Source organism: Schistocerca piceifrons, chromosome 8, assembly GCF_021461385.2.
Source record: "Schistocerca piceifrons isolate TAMUIC-IGC-003096 chromosome 8, iqSchPice1.1, whole genome shotgun sequence".
Lineage (NCBI taxonomy): Eukaryota > Metazoa > Arthropoda > Insecta > Orthoptera > Acrididae > Schistocerca > Schistocerca piceifrons.
This window is the reverse complement of record NC_060145.1, coordinates 182,703,392-182,726,145: the sequence shown is the minus strand read 5'-3', so window position 1 is coordinate 182,726,145 and position 22,754 is coordinate 182,703,392. Positions and strand designations below refer to the sequence as shown.

Sequence of the window (22,754 nt, the reverse complement as noted above, 5' to 3'; positions counted from 1 at the left end):
TCCGCCTCTAACGATGTCGTCTTTGACGGGGGGTTAAACCCTAATTTTCCATCTTTAACGCAGTGGCGGTAGTTGGAAGTTCACCGGTCAAAATATTAGTCACTCCTTTAAAACACATATTGGCCGCTTTGTAGCGCTAAAGGTAGTGAACTGTTACCGGGCAATCATGTGACCGTCCACTGGTCAAGGCAGTGAGTTGGTGGGTATGTAGTGGTCGCATGTATGGAATCAGTGCCGTAAAACGTGGAGGCGTGAGACAATGGCAGAAAGGGCATCATACCCTCTGCTGATGTGGCCCTGACCATACCGTGAATGAGGCTGCCAGATATTTTGGTGCGTCAAAGTGGGATATCCAGTGAGGGTACAAAGATTGGCATACCAATCGCAGCCACACAACAAGGCGTAAGAAAATTGGTCGTAAACAAGTTTCTAACTGACAGGGCTCGGCGACGAATGTCACGCATTGTCCATGACAATCATTTTAACAACCGACAGGACTTACTGCTGTCGAAAGAACGCAGGACCATCTCAAACAGTTTCCGAGCGAACATTGCGAGGGGAACTTCAGGAAAATGCACATTTGGACTCGTGTACCGCGCAAAAAGCCATTTCTCATAGTGGCACATAATAAGCTACATCATCAATGGGACAAACAATACAGAATCACGACAGTTGCTGACTGGTGGCGTGAAGTATGCTGCGCCGTATAGTAATTTTGCTTCTTTTCATATAGCGAAAAGTGTCTAGTGCACTGACGATCTGGCATTTATTCGGAAGTGTGTTGAGAGCACAGTTCAGGACAGTGATGTTTTGGAGGTGTTTTGGAACCATGTCTTGGTTCTACTTATTGAGGTTACCACTGACATGATGCGTGATGTTTTTATTTCACCATTCTGGATGACCAATTGTTGCCTTTTCTTCTACGTCTTCATGAGGAGTATACTGCATATCTTTGCAGATAATAACAACTGTTTTCACAGGGCTGCAAGCACACGCTATCTGATCAAAAGTGTCAGCACACCAATTAGTGGGCACCAATATAGGGTGTGTCCACTCTTTGCCTTTGTGACGGCTTGAACTCTGCTGGGGACACTTTCAGTGAGGTGTCTGAATGTCTGTGGAAGAATGCCTGCCCATCCTCCTCAAGAGCCGAAACCAGGGAAGATAGTGATGTTGGACACTGGGGGCTGGAGCGAAGTCCACGTTCTAACTCGTTCCAAAGGCTAGTCCATTTCTAGAATGTTACTATCACAGGTGCTGCTTTACGACAGGATGCAATGTCATGCAAACACAATCATCTGTGAACTGTGCCTCTATTATACGCAGTACACAACACTGCAAAACGTGTTCACATCCATCCGCTATTAGTGTTCTCTTCAGCACAATAAGGGGACAATGCCCTAACCACGAAAAATACCCTCATACCGTAACATCATCTCGTCTGTATTTCACTGTTGACACAACATCTGATGGCAAATAACATTATTCTGGCATTTGCCAAATCCAAACTATTCTATTGGATTTCAACAGGGTATACAGTACTTCATCACTTCAAGTAACTCAATTGCAGTCAGATGTTCTCCTTTTTTACAGACGTTATTGATTCATCCCTTAAAGCTTGGTTCTCATATAGGACCTCTTTGTCAGCCTATAGATTATTCACAGAGAAGTTTTTTGTCAGTTCTATATACATACATCACTTATTGTGTGGGGTTCACTACTTTCAGTCAAATTTTTCACGTATTTTGTGAGTACCTTCAAAATGTTTCATTTTGTACATACCACACACCACTGATATTGGTTGCAACAACGTGCATTTTACTAAATTATACATTTATGCATTTTTTATTTGTATGTGATTTTCTAAACATTATATCCATTCTTCAACATGTTTTTTATAGTTATTGGTCTTGTTGGTTCTAATTCTTGAGACATATAGTATAATAACATACATGTTTATTACCTGAGAACACAAATCAGTGAGTAATCACAATGCTATTTAATATAGGCGAATGTAGTAAGAACTTAACAACTCATCACAAAACCGACACTAATGGCACTTCAATATTTTCAAATAAATTCTATTAAAGTGTTGAAAAGCTTCTGGAGCTTTTGAAATACAACAAGACTGTTGTATTTAGGCTATTTGCATTAACTACCTACCTGTACACAGGTATCTGAGAAAGGTAGCGTTTTGTTGTTTGCAAAAACTAAAATTGCTTTCATGTGGCTCATGTGGATCATGTGCTTCAACTGCTGCAATAAAATAAATTTTCTCAAGTTTTGGATAATGTTGCGTTCCTACTATTATGATGATAATGCTATGTCTGTACATTTTTAAATGAGTTTTTGGGATGATATGGAGAAAGAATACACTGATGAGTCAAAACATGATGACTACACCTACCATGAAGTTGTATGCCCACTTGTGGCAGGGGAATCATTGTAGCGATGATGATGATGATGATGATGATGATGATGATGATGTCCCATACTCCGAGGAGCGTAGGGGACAATGCGGGAGACCCGCACCGCTGACTAGGCAAGGTCCTAGCGGAGGTGGTTTGCCATTGCCTTCCTCCGACCGTAATGGGGATGATGATGATGATGAAGACGACACAACACCCAGTCATCTCGAGGCAGGGAAAATCCCTAACCCTGTCGGGAATCGAACCCGGGACCCTGTGCGCGGGAAGCGAAAACGCTACCGCAAGACCACGAGCTAGCAATGATAAAATCAGCAAATGGGAAAATCTATTGACATAAGAGACTTTGACAAAGGGCTGATTATTATGGCCCAATACCTGGAAATGAGTATCTCAGAATACTAAATCTGGTTGACTGTTCACATGCTGCTATTATGAGCACCTACGGAAAGTGTCTGAAGGATAGTGAAACCACAATTAGGTGGGGAGGTGTTGGATATCTACACAACATCACAGAATGTGTAGGTTGGAGACTTGCTAACTCTACAAAGCAGGATACACACTGACGTGTGGGAGATATTTCAACAGACTACAATGCTGGTGCAGACAAGTGTTTTGGAGCACACCACTCACCGCCCATCGTTGAACACAGGACTCTGCAGTAAACGATACCCACATATTTCCATGTCATCTTCTGTTCAGTGGCGCTCCTCTTTACATTATCTCAATTATCGATTAGCACTCACTACAGAAAAGTGTGCCTCATGAGGTGTTGCTCGACCAATGTACCCCATTCATTTTAAATCCCTACACAATATCGTCATTGTGCTGGCTATGCTGCTGGTAACACTTCAGCACTCACTAGTGATTCCTTCTGACGATTTAACGCAATTTCTTGTGATGACCCTGCGCAGTGACTCAGGGTCCCTGTCTGTCAATAAATGAGGTCTGCCGGATCTTGCTTTTGCTGTGGTTGTTCCTTAACATTTCCACTTCAAAATCAGATTATCAACAGCCGACTTGGGGAACCTTAGATGGGCTTAAATGTCCCTGATGGATTTGTTCCTCAGGTGACATCCAGTGGTTAATCCACGTTTGAAGACACTAAGATCTCCTGACCTAACGATGTTGCTGTTATTACTTCTCTACTGACAACACTATACCCCCCCCCCCCAACCTCCTTTTATACTGGCGGGTCCGCCTCTCGTGACATCTAGAGGCCAGAGGTGTCCGGATACTTCTGGTCAGAAAAAGTAAGTTTCTAGTTTGACGAAGACTAACGCACCTCGACTGGCCCTTTAAGTTCTAGTCTTTATGTCATTGGACTATTTGTCACAATGTGTGAAACGTATCTACAGTAGCTCTACAGCAGCTAATCATCAATGAGTGGCTTCAGACTAATATGAAATACGTAATGAAATTTGTGGACTCTGGCTTGCCGCAATGAGATCATTATCACTTAACGGCATTACCACTGTGTGTCCTTGGGGTGAATAGCTTTTCGTCCGTGGTGCTTACCCCTTTGCATGTAGGCTAGCATAACGCGACATATCTCTTACGAAAGTCGTCGAGAGAGAAGCACGGGAGGCGTCGCTTGGGTGCAACGGGGAAGCGTCGCGCGTTGCTGGTGTGGGGCGTAGGGTGCATTCCACAGCGGCGGCGCGGCACGCATTCCGGACGGGCGGCGTATTGCGGCAGTTATCTGACAAGCTGTCACCGCAAATTGCCCGGCCCGCGGCCGAAATTGCACCCCGGGGCGGGTGGGGCATCCGTCTCGGTGACGTCCGCACCAGCGGCAGATCGTCATCAGCCGAGGGGACAGCGGAAACGACTCGACCAAATGAGATCACGAGACGGCGCCGGGCGACGCGGAAGGCGCCGTCACAATGCCGCTAAAACCCCCACAATGCGGAAATGAAACTAGCTGAAATTCCACACCAAAAATTATTAGCTCTAGGGAATTTATCGCGGCCCTGAAAGATGACAGCGTACGGCACTGTTTTTTGACACGCGCGAGTTTTACGTGAAACAGTCATCAACGCGGTGGCTGGTATAAACACACAGTGTTTTAAGAGCGAACGTCTTGCGACAGGCAACCTGCGCCGGCCACTGTGGTCGAGCGGTTCTAGGCGCTTCAGTCGGGAACCACGCGGCTGCTACGTTCGCAGGTTCGAATCCTGCCTCGGGCATGGATGTGTGTGATGTTCTTAGGTTAATTAGGTTTAAGTAGTTCTAAGTCTAGGGGACTGATGACCTCAGATGTTAAGTCCTATAGTACTTAGAGCCAAGACAACCTGCCCGTATCTCCTTCCGTCTTTAAACAAGTTTTGATACCTGGCTCCGTTGTTTACTGGTAGCGTCGCTGGCTTCTACGGAAGGACTCGCCCTCTTCGATTTTCTTCTTACTTAGGCTACAGGATACGAAGATCAGTGACCACAAGCCAAATTCCCAAGGCAGTGTGAACAATTCTAGTTTAATAACGAAGTTGCAAGCGACTGAGAGCTTAACGAAACAAGTCTACTAATCGTAACCTCCTTAGCTCGAATTTGATTCGAAGCAACTTTTTTGTACGTTTATTGAAATTACATAAATAGAAATGTTGGAAAAGACTGAATCTTAATTATTTTACTTAAAAGGGGTCGGGCGTCGTCGGCACTTGGATGGGTGACCATCCAGGCCGCCATGCGCTGTTGCCATTTTTCAGGGTGCACTCAGCCTCGTGATGCCAATTGAGGAGCTACTCGAGCGAATAGTAACGGCTTCGGTCACGAATACCACATAACGACCGAGAGAGCGGTATGCTGACCCCACGCCCCTCCTATCCGCATCCTCCACTGAGGATGACACGGCGGTCAGATGGTCCCAGTAGGCCACTCGTGGCCTGAAGACGGAGTGCTTTATATATATATATATATATATATATATATATATATATATATATATATATATATATATAAATCTATCTATGTCTGATTGCCAGCCTTCTAAAAATCCGAGTATCCACAATATACAGGGTGTTAGGAGTAGTCTCGTATTCTGGTCCGACAATTTTGACACCCCACCGAAAGGTATGGAGGTAGAAGACATCCGCCAGGCGACTCCTATATGATCTGCGAGAGCTGCTGTCGCCGCCACAGCACTATGTGCGGGCCACGCCCGCTGCGCCGACGTATCGGCGCTCACGGATGCCCTAAACTGAAGCGCCAAAGGACTGTTATTGACATCCGTATTCAGATAAAGATATATGTAAACAGGCATAATATGGCGCTACGGTCGGCAATGTCTATAGAAGACAAGTGTCTGGCGCAGTTGTTAGATCGGTTACTGCTGCTACAGTGGCAGGTTATCAATATTTAAGTGAGTTCTAAGGTAGTGTTATAGTCGGCGTATGAGCGATGGGACACAGCATCTCCGAGGTAGCGATGAAGTGGGGATTTTCCCGTACGACCATTTCAAAATGTAGCGTATCAGGAATCCGGTAAAACATCAAATCTCCGATTTCCTGCGGCCGACAAAAGAACCAGCAAGAACGGGACCGACGACAACTGAAGAGAATCGTTCAACGTGACAAAAAAGTGCAACCCTTCCGCCAATTGCTGCATATGTCAATGCTGGGCCATCAACAAGTGTGAGTGTGCGAATCATTCAACGAAACATCATCGATATGGGCTTTCGGAGCCGAAGGCCCATTCGTGTACCTTTAAAGACTGCACGACACAAAGCTTCACGCCTCGCCTGGGCCTGTCAACACCGACATTGGACTGTTGATGACTGGGAACATGTTGCCTACTCGGACGAGTCTCGTTTCAAATTGTCTCGAGCGAATGGACGTGTACGGGTATGGAGACAACCTCATGAATCCATGGACCTTGCATGTCTGTAGGGGACCATTCTAATCGGTGGAGGCTCTGTAATGGTGTGGGGCGTTTGCAGTTGGAGTGATATGGGACCCCTGATACATCTAGATACAACTCTGACAGGTGACACATATGTAAGCATCCTGTGTGATCACCTGCATCCATTCATGTCGATTGTGCACTCCGACGAACTTGGGAAATTCCAGCAGGACAATGCGACACCCCGCACGTCCAGAATTGCTACAGTGTGGTTCCAAGAACACACTTCTGAATTTAAACACTTCCGCTGGCCACCAAACTCCTCAGACATGAATATTATTGAACATTCTGGGATGCCTTGCAACTTGCTGTTCAGAAGAGATCTACACCCCATCGTACTCTTATGGATTTGTGGATAGCCTTGCAAGAGTCATGGTGTCAATTCCCTCCGGCACTACTTCAGACATTTGTCGAGTCCATGCCACGTCATGTTTCGGCACTTCTGCGTGCTCACGGGGACCCTACAAAATATTAGGCAGGTGTACCAGCTTCTTTGGCTCTTCAGTGTATAAAGCCGGCAGCGCAGGAGCTCAGACCGCAGACGTATTCCGACAGCGCTCTTGATCATTATTCTATTCGTCGTTGTTCTATTCGCAGATAGTTGCTACGCCTTGGAACCCGATTTGGTTTTGCTCTCTGGTCTTAGTACTTCACCGTGCGCTCTGCGTTGTACCGGCGTTTCCACTGAGGCCGTCAGTCCGGTGGCCGGTGCGCTGCGGTCTCGCTCGATTCCGGTTACTACAGGTACAGGTACTGAGAGCATTGGTACCATAACACGCACCCACTTCAGTGTGTTGTTTTTTTCTCTGCGTCTAACAGTCTCCCCACAAACACATTACATAATTTACTGCCTGATGATTTGTGGACAGTCGCAACCACACAGCAAAGCTGACTATACTTGTCACTGTAGATTTTTCATATTGCATTCATGTGTCCACATTTCAATGCATGACCTACTGCCCAGGTGAAAATAAAAATTAACGGATTGCGAGTGCCATGCGTACTTGCGAGGTACTAACCAAGCTAAAAACATACTACTCATAATAGCTATAATTATTCGTCAGCAAATGAAGTAAATACTGATGTAATGTTGCTCAGTTCACTGTCCTCACTTATCAATAACACTATCTTCACTTATACCCAAAACATCGCGTATTAACATTTAATACATAAAGGCAAAACATTAAATACGAAATAAAATGCTATTTTGTCGAAAACTCACGTGTTGAGGCCGTAGCTGTGTGCACAATGCAAGTTGATTTCTGCAAAGAAGAAAACTATTCACGTTTGCATTATGTTTGTTGTTCTTTACGGTAGTTGTCGTTTTTCTTGTGGCGAAAGATTTTTGGGGTAGTGGTGCCTTACAGCAGAGAAAGGTGTGACGGCAGTCTATTGCGAAAGTAAACTACAATACATCTAATCTAAACATCGACAGCCATCTGAAGATGACCCCGTCTGTCCGAAACTGCTAACTGCGTTATTTGTGTGAATAAATAACACTGTTAACAGTGTCTGGGGGCTCTTTTCCTCTCTACAAGTATCACCTTGTACAAAAAAAATCACTTGCTTGTTTCTAGATATTAAACAATATTGCTCATGTATGTAACTTCATTGCACAACAACACATTTTGCGTATGTATAACATCTTACTTTATTTTCATGCAACTAGTAACAAAAACATAAATGTTATTTCTATTTTAAAAAAATATGATTCAATATTTGTTGGTTAAGATTTCCATTTGTTAATAAATGTGGAATTTCCATAACTAAAAAATGGCTACCAACGAGATTGAAACCAATGAATTTACGCTTACTAAAATTTTACGTTATGCACTCGGCTACCGCTAGTATGATGGGAATGTTTTCTAGGTAAGAGCGGTCGGAAATCTTGACGATTTTCTTCCAGTTTTTTTTCTATAATCACGTCATACTGCCTTAGGAAATGTATGTCCTGGCACTGACCTTCACATCCAGCAAGTCTGAAGAAAATCGATGAGTGCCAGCAAATAAATTCGCCTTGTACGATGGCAGTGGCCATTTCGAATTCTGTCAACATGATTGTTCAAAAGTAGCTAACTCAACTAGAGATCAGTATAACATATAACCGCACTGTGTAGAGAAGCAGTCAATACTTGGATATTTCGTAATCTAAAGATTGTCTCTTCAGATGTTTCGTATTTTAATGTGCTGTTGATTAGAAGAGGTGGCTACAGTGACCACATCTGGCAACCCATACTATCAACACTGCCAAATGAAGATTAACATGCAGAAACCCGTGTACAAACGGTATAAGACCAGCAAAAAAGACGATAATAATAATTATTATTATTATTACTATTTCCTGATTTCCACAGATTAGGAATTTCGCTAATTATCAATTGCTGGGCGTTCTATTTGTAATTAAATGTTGCAATTATTACTAAGCCAGCTTCTGACGCATCATAAATGTTTGTATCACACATCTGAACACTCAATACTGGGAATGAGGGCAGGGAGGGGGGGGGGGGGGGCGCAGAGGGACGTCTTCAAAACCAGGTCATTGGAAAACAACTAAATGGGCAGAATACACAAAATATTACATACTAATAACAGTTAAGTTCTAATAACAGTTAGGTTTGTAGCTGTGACACAGTTACATCTTCAACGTTTGACAACTTGTTTAGACACTGCCTCAGAAACACAACCAACAGGTTTCAACCACATATATTCGACAACTATGCAACATTTATAGAGGAAGTGCTTATCGTCCGAGATATTTGCTGTTCAAGTACTGCCGTGATGACTGTGCGACTTATCGCATCACGCTGGGTACCACGTTATTTAGCATTTAGCACGTGATGCTAGTCAGAAAGTCACGCAATCCACATTAGTGTGCAGTCTCTAAGCGGCACTGCAATAAAATATTACCCAATTCCGCCAGCTTATTATTCCAATAAAGCAGAATCTCGTAAGTACGTATTTCGTTTACCGCCGTTGCTCTTCATAGCATACAGCAAAATGTGGTACCGGTCCTCGTGATCGGCCGACAGTTCCAACATTTCTTACTCTTATCGGCTTGCCTACAAACAGGCTGGCAAAGTAGTTAACTAGATCACTGGCACCTTCAGTCGATCGCCCTATTCCTCATACCAAGAACTGTCAAATGTTTGTACGAGTGGCGTTTGAAAAGTACGAACGGCGCGTATCGAGGTCATGTTTAGTTAGTAGGATCTTTGGAAAGAGCCCACACCAAGTTTCAGCCATACTGGTCTATTTCTTTGTGTTTGGCATTCGTGTGAATCAAGGGAATCGAGTGAGTGTCAAAAAATTGACGAAAAAGAATTTTGTGTGGTGATTAAACATTACTTTATGAAAGGCAAAACGCCTCAGGAGACTAAAGAGAAGCTTGATAAACATTACGGTGACTCTGCACCTTCGATTAGAACAGTTTATAAGTGGTTTCAAAATTTTCGGAGTGGCCATATGGGCACAAGTGATGCTGAACGTTCTGGACGCCCTGTGGAGGATACGACTCCAGAAATCATTGATAAAATCCATGATATGGTGATGGACGACAGAAGTATTAAGGTGCGTGAGATTGCTAGTGCTGTGGGCATCTCGACTGTAGGGGTACATAATATTTTGCATAAAGATTTGGACATGAGAAAGCTATCCGCAAGATGGGTTCTGCGATTTCTCACACTTGACCAAAAACGGAATCGTGTGAAGTGTTGCAAGGATGGTTTGCAGCTGTTCAGGAAGAATCCGCAGGACTTTAAGCGTCGTTTCGTCACTGTAGATGAAACATGGATACATTACTACACTCCTGAGACCAAACAACAATCTAAACAACGGGTTACCAAGAGAGAGTCTGCACCAAAAAAGGCGAAGACCATTCCTTCGACCAGAAAGGTTATGGCGACTGTCTTTTGAAATTCTCAAGGGATAATTCTTACCGACTATCTGGAAAAGGGTAAAACTATTATAGGTGAATATTATCCATCGTTATTGGACCATTTGAAAACCGAGCTGCAAGAAAACCACCGGCGATTGGACAGCAAAAAAGTCCTTTTCCATCACTGCAATGCACCAGCACACACCTCAGCAGTTGTGGTCGCAAAATTAGTGGAAACAGAATTCCAACTCGTTTAACATCCCCTCTGTTCTCCAGACTTGGCTCCCTCGGACTGCTATTTGTTCCCCAATTTGAAGAAATGGCCGGCGGGACAAAGATTTTATTCAAACGAGGAGGTGATTGCAGCAACTAATAGCTATTTTGCAGACTTGGACAATTCCTATTATTTGGAAGGGATCAACAAATTAGAACATCGTTGGATGAAGTGTATAACTCTAAAAGGAGACTATGTCGAAAAATAAAAAAAGGTTTACTCCAAACACATAAGTAGTTTTTCTTTTTGCATGGACTTTTAGAACGCCCCTTGTAGATATCATGAAGCAGATGGAGATATACCCACGCGAAGTCATGGTCAGCCTCGATATGGGCACCCATTTTACGACAGACCTTGGAGAAGGTACTTTGACACTAATTGAATCATCATGCCAGACCTTGTCAAAGGCTTTCTCGATGACGAGAAAGATGTTCCAGAGCTGTGTTTCCTAATTCTTGCCCTGCACACATGTTCCACCACACGTACGGTGCTATTTCCGACAAGGTGTAACTCTACTTCATCACCACTGATATGTCAAAACATTATGACCACTGCTAACCGTGGCGTTGATGCCGCCTGGTGGCATTGCGGACACGTGGCAAGTACGCGGAGCAGACACGGGCGGGGGATCACCATAGCGAAGGTATGGGCTGAAAATGAGAAATCCGTTGAGATAAGGGCTTTGACAAAGGGCTGATTATTATTACGCAGAGCTGGTCGAATTTTTATGTGCTATTGTCGTGAGCATCTACGGAAAGAGGTGGAAAGACAGTGAAACTACCACTAGGCGCCAAATGGTTGGACGTCCACGACTCATCACAGAACGTAGGGTTTCGGAGGCTAGTCTGCTCTGTGAAGTAGGATAGATGGTGATATGTGGCATCTTGCTAAAAGAGCACAATTCTGATGCAAGCACAAAAGTTTCGGTGCACACTGTTCATCGTACATTGTTGAAAATGGAGCTCCGCGGCGGACCACCCCTACGTGTTCACACGTTGACCCAACGACATCGACAATTACGACTGCAGTGGGCACGGGAACATCGGGATTCGATCGTCAATCAAAGGAAACGTGTCGCCGGGAGAATCACATTCTTGCTAAGCTAGGTCGATGGTCGTCTCCACAAATGCCGTCAAACAAATGAACAGCGGCTCGCAACGTGCAGCGCTCCATGGACGGAGGCTCGTGGGAGTAGTATTATGCTACGGGAGACATTCTCTTGCGCTTGCATGGGACCTATGGTAATAATCGAAGACACGCTGGCGAACCACCTGCATCCCTTCTTCCCTGACGGCGATGTCATTTTTCAACAGTATAGTTGTCCGTGTCTCGCAGCGAGAACCGTGCTGCAGTGGTTTGAGGAGCATTATGTCGCTGATGTCTCGGCGACCAAATTCGCCCGATGTACATCCTATGGAACCCATCTGGGTCGTTATGGGGCGCGATCACCGCGTACGCAAATCAGCGGCCCGTTATTTACGCGAGTTACATGACCTATGCGTAGACACTTAATGTCACTTACCTCCACAAACCTACCGACAAACTGTCGGATCCCTCATATGCAGAATCGGTTGGGTTCCAGTGACGGAAAAACAAGCTATTAAGCAGGTGGTCATTAATGTTTTGGTTCATCGGAGCATGAACTCATGATCTACATGACTGACTCGTTCCTAGCAGGGAGGCAACACTCTTTCAGGTGCGGCAAGCATGTTAGCACTACCTGGAACACTGTGGCCGGGATTCCGCATGGCTCGGTTCTGGGCCCCATACTATGCACACTATATACCAACGATGTGGCTAAATTAGCATGGTGGTCTATAGAAGTAGTAGAAACCTCAAAGTCATTGCACAGAAACTACAGGAAAATCTAGATGCTATGACCCAGTGGTGCGAGATCTGGAAAGTAACGATTGAGTCTGACAAAAGCGTCGCAATAATGTTCACAAGCAAGATAACGCCTTCAAACCACCAGATCTCTGTGACTAGCAAAGTAATAGAATGGAGCACCTCGGTGACCTATCTCGGCCTGCAGGTTGATAGAGGCGTAACGTTTGTAAGACAAATTAACACAGCAAGAAGTAGGGGTTGCGCTATATCCTATAAGCTGTACCAGCTTCACAAACGTGGGGGGGGGGGCTACCTGAAGGGACTAATCTACGGATCTACAGAAATGTGATCCTTCCAACCATGCTGTACCAATCAGAGGTGTGGTCCATGGCGGCAGAAACAAATCTGAACAAGTTACAATCACTGCAGAACAGAATCCTCCGTGTCATAGCCGACGCCGACAGATGCACGCCAAACACGCACATTTGAGACCTCTTAAGCGAACCATCTATCTATACCTACATTAATATGAAATCAGAAAAGCTCTTTGAGAAGGCTTCCACTTCGACCCACCAACTAACTCATTGATCAATTCTCCGGTGCTTCATATAAAAGGCCTGTCCACTCTCATCAGACAATTCAGGATGTAATAGATTACAAATGGTTCAAATGGCTCTGAGCACTATGGGACATACCTTCTGAGGTCATGAGTCCCCTAGAACTTAGAACTAGTTAAACCTAAGTAACCTAAGGACATCACACACACCCATGACCGAGGCAGGATTCGAACCTGCAACCGTAGCGGTCGCGCGGTTCCAGACTGTAGCGCCTAGAACCACTCGGCCACCCCGGCCGGCAATAGATTACAGACAACAATGCTAAATAAACACAATCTTTTACAGCAATAAGGACCCGGCATATTCAGTCATTACAAAGCCATGCTAGAGGTAAGACGGGCAAAGTCTTGTTGTGCTTCTAAGGAATAATATACGATATCCGGACGATTTCACGACAGAGTTAGCCCCTGGTGAGGATGATGGAGGCAGTCATCGAAACCTTTGGGTTTTATCAGAATTGGACACTGTCTCTCGCCGACGGTGGCCAATCAAACACTGTGCCTGCGGATTATAATGGCACCTGCAAAAACAGATCACGAAATAAACCATACACTTGTAACTTGGCCCTACCTTTCTCAGCTTTCTGCCAGGCGAGGGCCGCACAGAGCAACGCCAGCGTCTTCCCGGTACCAGTGGGGCTCTCCAGCAGCGCAAACTGGCCCAGCCTACAGCTCTGCGCCACCTGTCAACAGAGGTTTATCTGCAAGGAGCGAACAAGCGTCTATCAACCTAGCTGTAATTCAACCTGTACCTGCCTTCATGCAAAAAGTCACCACAAACTATGCATTGTACAATAATTAATGGAGTGAACGCACAGAACTGAAAGTACACGATACTAGGGGTAAAAAATTTTTTATAAACATTGGCTCTAAAATGGATACCTTAAGATCTATGAAGCCTTGTTCACCAGAAGAGGTGTATTTCACAGTAGCGGAGATGAACAAGTAAGTGCTCATATAGCTATTGAGGCATCAATTTCAGAGTTCATGTTGACTAGACTTTTTTGCTTCTAATTAATAATCCTGTGCCAACAGCCATTATTTTTTTAAATTGTTTTATTAGGCGACCAGTTTCGATGTTCCAATCACGTCATCTTCACGCCTGTTGCATGAGTGACACCAAGTAGCACACGTGCATGTGTAAGACAAGGCTTCAGTATTCATATCTGGTTCCGTAGATACACACGCTTCATGAGCAAATGCTCATGAAGTGCGGGTCGAAATTGGTTGGCTAATAAAACAATACCAAAATAACTTCTGTTGGTACAGTATTATTACATTTCATCGACTAGCCGCTGTCCCATGCTCCTGGGCCCAAGATGGAGTTGTAATTTCTTTTTTTCTTTTGCTTCTATCGTTGTGTACTTTCAACTGCATGCGTTTACGCCGTTAATTATGATACACCCTGCACACAGGCTGCTAAAAACTCTCAGCATACTTGCGGTATTCGAAAATTTCCTACGACGAAAGACACAAACGTACAAGACGATGGGGAATTCAGAATGAATTTTTCACTCTGCAGCGGAGTGTGCGCCGACATAAAACTTAGTGGCATATTAAAACGGTGAGCCGAGCCGAGACTCGAACGCGGGACTTTTGCCTTTCCCGGGCAACTACCCTCCAACTGAGCTACCCAAACACGACTCACGTCCAGTCCTCGCAGCTTTACTTCCGCCAGTAGCTCGTCCCATACCTTAAAGTTTTATAGAAGCTCTCTCGCCAGACTTGCGGAACTAGTACTGTGAAAGAAAAGATACTGCAGCGACATGGCCTCGTCACTGCCGGGGTGATGTTTCCAGACTGAATTTTTCCAGTCTGCGGCGGAAGTTTGCGCTGATACGAAATGTTTGAAGGTAGGAAACGAGGTAACAGCAGAAGTAGCCTAAAGCTGTAACGTCGGAGTCGTGCTTGGGTAGTTCAGCTGGTGGAGCACCTGCCCGCGAAACGCAGAAGTCCCGAGTTCGAGTATCGGTCTGGAACAGTTTTAATCTTTCACGAAGTTTCAGGAGTGGAATTATGCTCTTTAGAAAGACTCGTAGTACTTCAGAATACAGCAATAAATGAAAGTAATCGTCCAGTGCTGAATAAAGAGGAAGATGACACTGTTCTCCCGAAGATGGGCCAATTTACAGAACCTATATTCGAGGAGTCTTTGACTACGTAATTGTCTCATTTTTGATAGGGCTGTGGCTTGACTTTACAAAAACTGTGTGTTCTGACAAATTCAAAACATGATATTCCTTCACTGGAGTTGGTCCAAATTTACTGACGTTGTCCTTAGTGCTGCCACCATCGTTTATCTCACGCATCGATCGCGAGAATACGGTTACAGCAGATCGCGTACAGGGGCAAAGGAACAGTCATTGTTCCCTTAGCTCAATAAACGAACGAAGCAGGACAGAAAACTGTTAACATGATTACCAAATATCCTTCGCCATTCACTGTAAAATGGCTTGTGGACTATGAGTGAAGACGTAGACAGTGGACGAGACGACAGGTGAAGAATGGAAGCGTTTGATCGATGGAAGGTCGGTGTTACAGCGAAAACGACAGTAACGACCATGAAAAGGTTAGAGGAAAGAAAGCAGGCTGCAAAGTTTGAGACTTGGTAGTTACGTGATGAAGGTGAGCGTGGATGGAATGACCACGAAAATGATTTAGTTAACGAAGGAGCAAGCACTTTCTCCTTGAGTCCATATCGGTTCTCCTACAAAGTACTGTAAACAGTGACATAATTATGGAGCGAACCAACCGAAAGGATCGGGCTTATGCATGACGAAAGAGTCCGATGCAAGCTGCTCGGTTCTAGGCGAAGACCATTTGGCATTTCCCACTGTGCACATGCATCGAGAGATACTAGAGGTTTAATTGCGCATTTTGCTTAGTTGTCAATCGAAATAATTAACTATTCACTGTAAATGACAACTATTTGAGAATATTCCCCGTGTGGAAGCATTCGTTACAATTAATAACAAAAAATGTTGCGGTCTTGGCTCGTGGTCGAGAAACAGAGTGATCTCTTTACAAAATTGCAGAAAAGTTTGGTTTGTCTGCAAACCAACGTTTTCTGCACGTTAGAGTGGTTAATCGCTTTCTGGACCACGAGCCAAGACCTGCAAGATTCATTAGAAAACAGAGTATACTTGAGCCAAAGAAGCATAAATATATAAGGTAGCAAAATCTGATAAAAACAAAAGACTCCAATGCAAGTACTGTGATAGCCTAAATCGGGAAAACAGAACTGAAGAGAAATATAATAAAGGTCGGAATAAAAAGCGTACGCAAACCCAAAATATCTACAAGACGTAGTGCATCTCTAAAATCTGAAACAAAACTTTACAAATCTGTCACTGAACCATAATATCTCTAGGTTCGAGACGCACTACATTTTAAAAGGAAATCGACATTGATAGATTGAAAAACAGTGACAAAAATTGTAAGGAAAATTCCGGAAGCAAATTGAGAGGGCGATTACTTTAGACTAGTAAGCAACCAGTAGTTCGCACGGCACACACACATTACAGACATTAGAAAACGCAGATTACAGCTTTCGGGTCATACAGATACACTAAATAAAACCAGGCACTTAAAAGACAAATTGCTGAACTTCAAGAAAACATGAAAAGGATCGAGGAAATTAAAATTTATATATAATTAGTGGGAAGCATGAAATAAAACATCTACAAAAGGGAAGTATTTGGATCCAAACTTCAACAATGGCAACATGACCAAAAGAGAACCAAGAACAACGCTGCTCTTGGTCCAAACAAAACAAACTCGTTGCAGAAGAGTGAAAGAATTATGGGCACAAAGGGAGGTCAACTGATGTTTTTAAGTATTTTGTGCGGTACTAGAGGGGCTATTTCGCATCCAAATAAGTCTAGAAATAATAAAACATGGACATTATAAATAAAAAACTATGAGAAACTTAAAACGCACCGAACTGTAGAAGGGTGGTATACTGATTTTTACTCACTGTCGACATAATCGCCCTCTGCGGTTTGTATGGCTTGCAGGGGAAGAAGACGTTGACGCCACCGAACCAGAAAGATAACTGCGTCTCCACCCGCGCTTCTGGTACAGTTTCCTTTCGTTCATAAGGCTTGTCGTCGTATTGGAGTACCTTCTTGACCAAAGGAACATCAAAGTGGACAGGCTCCGGTGAATCTTCCCTTGTACTCCATGGGCCAAGACGAACTGATTCGTCTTCAGGTGATGACAGCTGAACCACTTCGACAGGCTTCGAGTGCTGTTCTGTCTTCGCTGGCTGTTTGCTACTACCAGCATCCTTCTGGTCCTTGAACCACTGAGATAACGTCGTCTGGGAAGTACGACGTTTCTCGTCCTTATTTGTTTTCTTCTGGCGGTGGAATGATGGACTATCCGCTTTCTTCCGTTTCTTCTTGGCATCGAGGTATGCACTTGCAAAGTGTTTGTCTTCTGGAACTGCCACCTGAACCCTCAATGAATCTTTCTCCCCGGAATCCTGGGCCACATCCTTTTGAGGCGACATATTACATTCTTGCACTTCAGCACGTCCCGCAGGGTCTGCCTGCTTATCGCTATACTCCATGTGATTGACGATGCCAAGCGATGACGCAGTATGGTGCGGGGAGATTTTTTCAAGACAGGGTTGCACAGACTGGTTTCGCCTTATTCTAGCCATATAGGTACGTAACTCTTCATAAGAAGAGGAACTGGAGGACGACACAGCAGTATTGTTTACCGATTTGGAATTTGTATCCACATCGTCATTTTTTAACTCGGAATTGGTGCTAGTAGGTGCCATGTACACTGTTTCGTCGGTGCATTGTTCAGCATTTTTATTATTATCAACTAGTTGTTCCTCGCGAGTTACTGCCTCTTCTTCACAGCACTCTACAAAGGACGGCGAGGGCGCATTTTCTCGAAGTGATTTCGGCATTTTAGCCTCTTTCTCCTCCTTGTGGCTTCTTTGCTCTACTTTCATAATTCCACTGTCCTTATTACGATCCTCGGCATTATTCATGTCCAGATGGTGATCATGACTGTGGAGAAATTGCATCCCACTTGCAGCTGCCGCTCGACCCCAATTTGTTAAGAAAGATGGGGAAGACACGTCAACTGTCTGTAAGTCCTCTTTCCGCAAGTTCTCGCACGTTTTAGCAAATCCTCCTGTAGTCCCAGGCTGCTGAAATTCTGTTGCAGTGCTGTCCCTGCTAGATGATTCTGCTTTCACTGGGGATTGTATTGATTGTACCGTTCTTTTAACCAGTTCCTCTTCCAAATCTTCCTCCTGGTCTTCTTCCACCACAGTGTGATTGAGCAGCTCGTATATTGCTTCTTCCTCGCTTAAAGTAACATCGTGTCTGAGATGATGTGAGACTAATTCTGCATCAGTGGTAGCATCGTTAGGATTCTGACTTACATCTTTCCGCGATCTGGAAATTTCACTGTCTACTGCCTCATGTATTCTGGCAACATTCATCAAGTCCTGTGCGATGTCATCCCCACTCGATAAGGTCTCGTCCACTATCGTGACAGATTTCACTTTCTCAGACGAAAGACTGTTTACGGATGTCCTTGACCGCTGGGTTTGGTAGGTACATGTCGCTGAACACGAAACGTCATCCTCTAGTGTAGCAGCGTCGAGCATTTGCTGAATAGCTTCCTCCTCGCTGAGTGTTGTTTCGTGAGCTGTCTTTGGACTATTAGCTTTTTGTGCGGTTTCTCTATTGTCCTCGGCAGTGTAAGCGTCCTTGCGCGGTATGGTGCCGGGAGTTGCGTCAAGAAATAAATTATCGCCTAAATAATTGTCAAACTCTGGTACATTCTTGTGTACAGATGTTCTCTTGGCGTTTTCAGCAGTCTTAAATTTCGCAGCCACAGCAGGTTGCACTGGTTTCTTATCTTTCGACTGTTGTTTTCCTATTTTGAAAGGCTGCCGGCGCCTTTCAAAGGGGCTTTCGATCCAGTCAGGGTGCTCATCTGAGCTGGAGGACAACTCCTCTTCTTCCTTTACCATAACTTTCAGTAGCTGCGTCATGTCTTTCAATAGTTTTCTTCTCTGATTTCTCATTTCTCGTTTACGATAACGCTTTGCTCTAACGGTAGTGCTCTCCTGCCAGTCGGGGCGATCGTCGGAACTTGACGACACTCCTCCGCCACTGTTTCCATCTCCCTCAGGACCCCTCTTTCTCTTAGGAGTACTCGTCCGTAACTCCCTACTGCGTGTCAAACCCACGATTTTCGAAGCGCTGTCCATCAGCCTACTGGCAGCTTGGGTTAGCGTTATGTCTAAATCACTTCCGCCGTCACCGTCCCCCCCGGGGTCAACCTGTGTTGACGTCACTGACGGCTGGAAACGCTGTTTGTGGTTCTCGGCGCCTGGCGTAAGAGGAAACAACACTGTCTCGTCCATGTCTGAGACGGAGGCAGACATGCTGGTGATATCTTCAAATGCTCCTTGGTGTGCTGCCATTATTCAATACGCCGACCTGCAAAGAAAAAGATACAGATATAACAAGGTGGAATTTCATTGGTGGTGTCAGCTTTATTATGTAAATCCTTCTGAAAGAAATGGTCTGCCAAATCTCAAAATTAAATCACGTAGGCTCGATAATGTGCTGGACTTCCACCGACGCTCATTACAGACGGGTTTTCACTCTATATTATCTCCAGTTTCGAGTTGACACATTTGTTGGCAAGTCAACAAAACAAAGAACCTTTGTAAGCACATGAACCAACGACCACTGAGCATTAAATAAAGCTATCCTCGACCTGAATGGTGGTTAGAGCACCTCAGTTCTTTACTTGGCTTGGCCCTATTAGAAGCGGTATCCTCATGCCTTCACTGAGCTACAGCTGAACGTCAAAAGGAAAACACTAGCTCTGACAACTGGGTACCAATTCGCAGTTATCTTCTAAGCATTAAGAAGGCATTGAAGGAAACAAAGGATAAATCTGGAAAGAGAATTTAAGTTCACAGAGAAGACATAGAAACTTTGCGGGTTGCTGATAACATTGTAATTCTGTCAGAGATGTCTAAGGACTTTGAAGAGTAATTCAGCGGAATGGATACTGTCTTGGAAAGAAGTTATCAGATAAACATCAACAAAACAAGGGAAACTGAATGCAGTACAATTAAATCATTCGATTCATAGGGAATTAGATTAGGGAACGAAACGCTGAAAGCAGTATATGAATTTTGTTATTTGGACAGGAAAATAATTGATGAAGAACGAAGTAGGGAAGATATAAAATGCAGACTGGCAAGCGCAAGAAAATCATTTCGGAAAACGGAGCATTTGTTAATACGGAAACTAAATGTAGATAATACAAGTACTTTCTGAAGGCTTTTGTCTTGAGCCATATGCAGGAGTGAAATGTGGAAGATTAACAATTCACATCAGAAGTTTTTGGAATGTGGTGTTACCAGAACAACGCTGGAGATTAGATGGGTAGATTGAATTACTACGTATGAAGTACAAAATCTAATTGGGAAGAAAATAGATTTTAGGCGCAACTTGACTAATAGAAGTTTCAGTTGATAGGACATGGAGGAATTGTCAATGTGATAATGGAAGGAAGTGCGTGGGGTAAAAATTACGGTAGAGACCAAGGTTTGAATATGGTAAGTAGGTTCAAATGGATGTAGGTTGCAGAGGTTATTTAGAGACGACGAGGCTTGCATAGAATAGAAGAGCAAGAACAGCTAAATCAAAGCAGTCTTCAAACTGACAATGAGAGGTATGACGACAACAATCAATCACTACCAGGTCTGAAACTGGACTTGATTCCACGCAAGTCAAATGAAATCTCTGGAATATCTAGTCACTGACCTCATTAAAAACCAAAGAAGAGCAAATACACAGGGAAATCCCATATGTAAGAACCTCTGTTTCGACCTAAATCCTTGTTAATCAGATGACATGTCAACTTAATTTTATTTTGCAACCTAATACACATTTCATTCAGAAGGATTCCAAGCACAACATACATAATTATTATTAAATACTCTTTCCATTTTAAACAAAGTATGTTATAAGGAGGGTATATCATTCTAGCCTCCGACTTGTAGTGTGCTGAATATGTTTTAGTACTGGTATCTTTTAGACCCATGTCAAATACATATGGAAATTGGGCAGTTTTTGAAGCATTATAAAGGGCGACGAAATCCATAAATCTGTACAACTCTCAGCATTGTGGACGCAACTACTCACACTGTTATTGATTATCTGCGAATCTAATTTATTGGATGGAAGATATTTATTTATTTATTAATATGAATTCACTGGTAGCATTTATCTTGTGGTAAATTTTCAGTCATTTCTAGCAGATGCCACAGCCTAGTAGGATTCAAGATGATGGTTTCGCATTATTGCCAGTTATCTATTCTTTTATCTGGTGATATGCTTCCAGAGTAAGGGTTTGTGTATATTCTGCAAGTATACAGCAGAGAGTTTTTGTGAAAGAGGGACATCCATCTGATCACAGGGCAAATATTGGTATTGACTACAAAATCAAAATGCTGATGGCATACATTGCAAATTTCTTTTACATAACAAACAGATTATTAAAACAAACTGTGAGTTAAAACAGTACTGTAATGAAAGTCCCATTTTAACTGGCAGGCCCTTAAAAACTGTGTACAGAAAACTTAAATAATTCATTAGGTTTGTGTTCTTACTTTTTCCTTGAAGAAATTGCTAATTGAAATGGGCCCGTCACCAGACAAAACTAATAGTGAAAAGATCATCAATGTGAGGCTGCAATATATTGGCAATCATTTGTGGATTAAATGCATATAACAAACACTCATTTCAAGTTAAAACAAAAGGCCACATGACTAGCAGCTATGAAAAACTGTAAAGAGATTGATTGTACAATGGATACGAGTTATTTTTTATCTGATCCTGCAAATCTGACCTTGTTTTGCCAAATCACAAGCGAATTTTGGGGCTGTTCTTAGTAACAGAGCCACAGTCAAAACCACAAATCTCCCCTATCACTAAGAAGTTGGGATCTTAACTACATAAAACACACCAAGAAAAATATTGTACAGGATTTCATAAATACAACAATACATGGCAATGAGACAAGAAAAGGAGAAAATTTATATGTGATGAGGAGATATGAGATACATGCTAAGAAAGGCAAATCTAATCAGAAAAAGCCCAAACATTTCTAAAGAATTATATACACCAAACTAATAAACTAAAAATTTATCTTTCATAAACACTGTAGAGACTTAATTTTTAGAACATCTTTTGTAAAACAAATAATTCTAAGTTATTTTCATGTTACTGAATTTGACATCACATTCACTCTATCAGATAGCCAAATGAAACAGTCCACACACACACACACACACACACACACACACACACACACACAGTCCATCAACATACACGATAAATAAATTCTTAAAGGATTTGAAAACACTGCCATAAAAAAAAAAAAAACAATCTCTTGTCTAAACTTAGATTTGCTGCATCATCGGTGGTGAATACTTTACAGACTTACCTGGCAGAACTTTAGTAAACAGGCACAATGTCAATTCACATGAACTACGACCTTTTTCGAACATGAAACTCCATATTTAAAATAGTTAAATATTGTTAAACATGAAAATAATCTTCATTTAAGGTCAGGAAATACACAGGAGGAGTGAGACCATAATTATAGAAACTGAAGTCTACAGATAACATACTCAATGCTTGTGTGATGGAAGGAATAAACATGATTCTTAGATAGTAAAGCTTGAAATACCAGTCATGACCTTCCTCAAATATTAGCACTTCCAAACAAAATAACAGATCAGACAATTTTTCACGCACTTTACATCACCCAAGGCTGACT

The 22,754-nt window shown here is 43.2% G+C and overlaps 1 protein-coding gene across 2 annotated transcripts in view; it reads right to left on the bottom strand.

Moving 5' to 3' along the window:
- LOC124712055 overlaps positions 1 to 22,754 on the bottom strand; it is a 550,487-nt gene that overhangs the window by 517,655 nt on the left and 10,078 nt on the right. For both annotated transcript variants that reach the window (XM_047242349.1, XM_047242350.1), the window contains exons 2-3: positions 16,891 to 19,390; positions 13,486 to 13,597 (exon numbers count right to left, since the gene is read on the bottom strand). In XM_047242349.1, coding sequence (XP_047098305.1) covers positions 13,486 to 13,597; positions 16,891 to 19,374 — 2,596 coding nt within the window. In that variant the 5' untranslated portion in view covers positions 19,375 to 19,390. The remainder of the gene's footprint in view (positions 1 to 13,485; positions 13,598 to 16,890; positions 19,391 to 22,754) is intronic.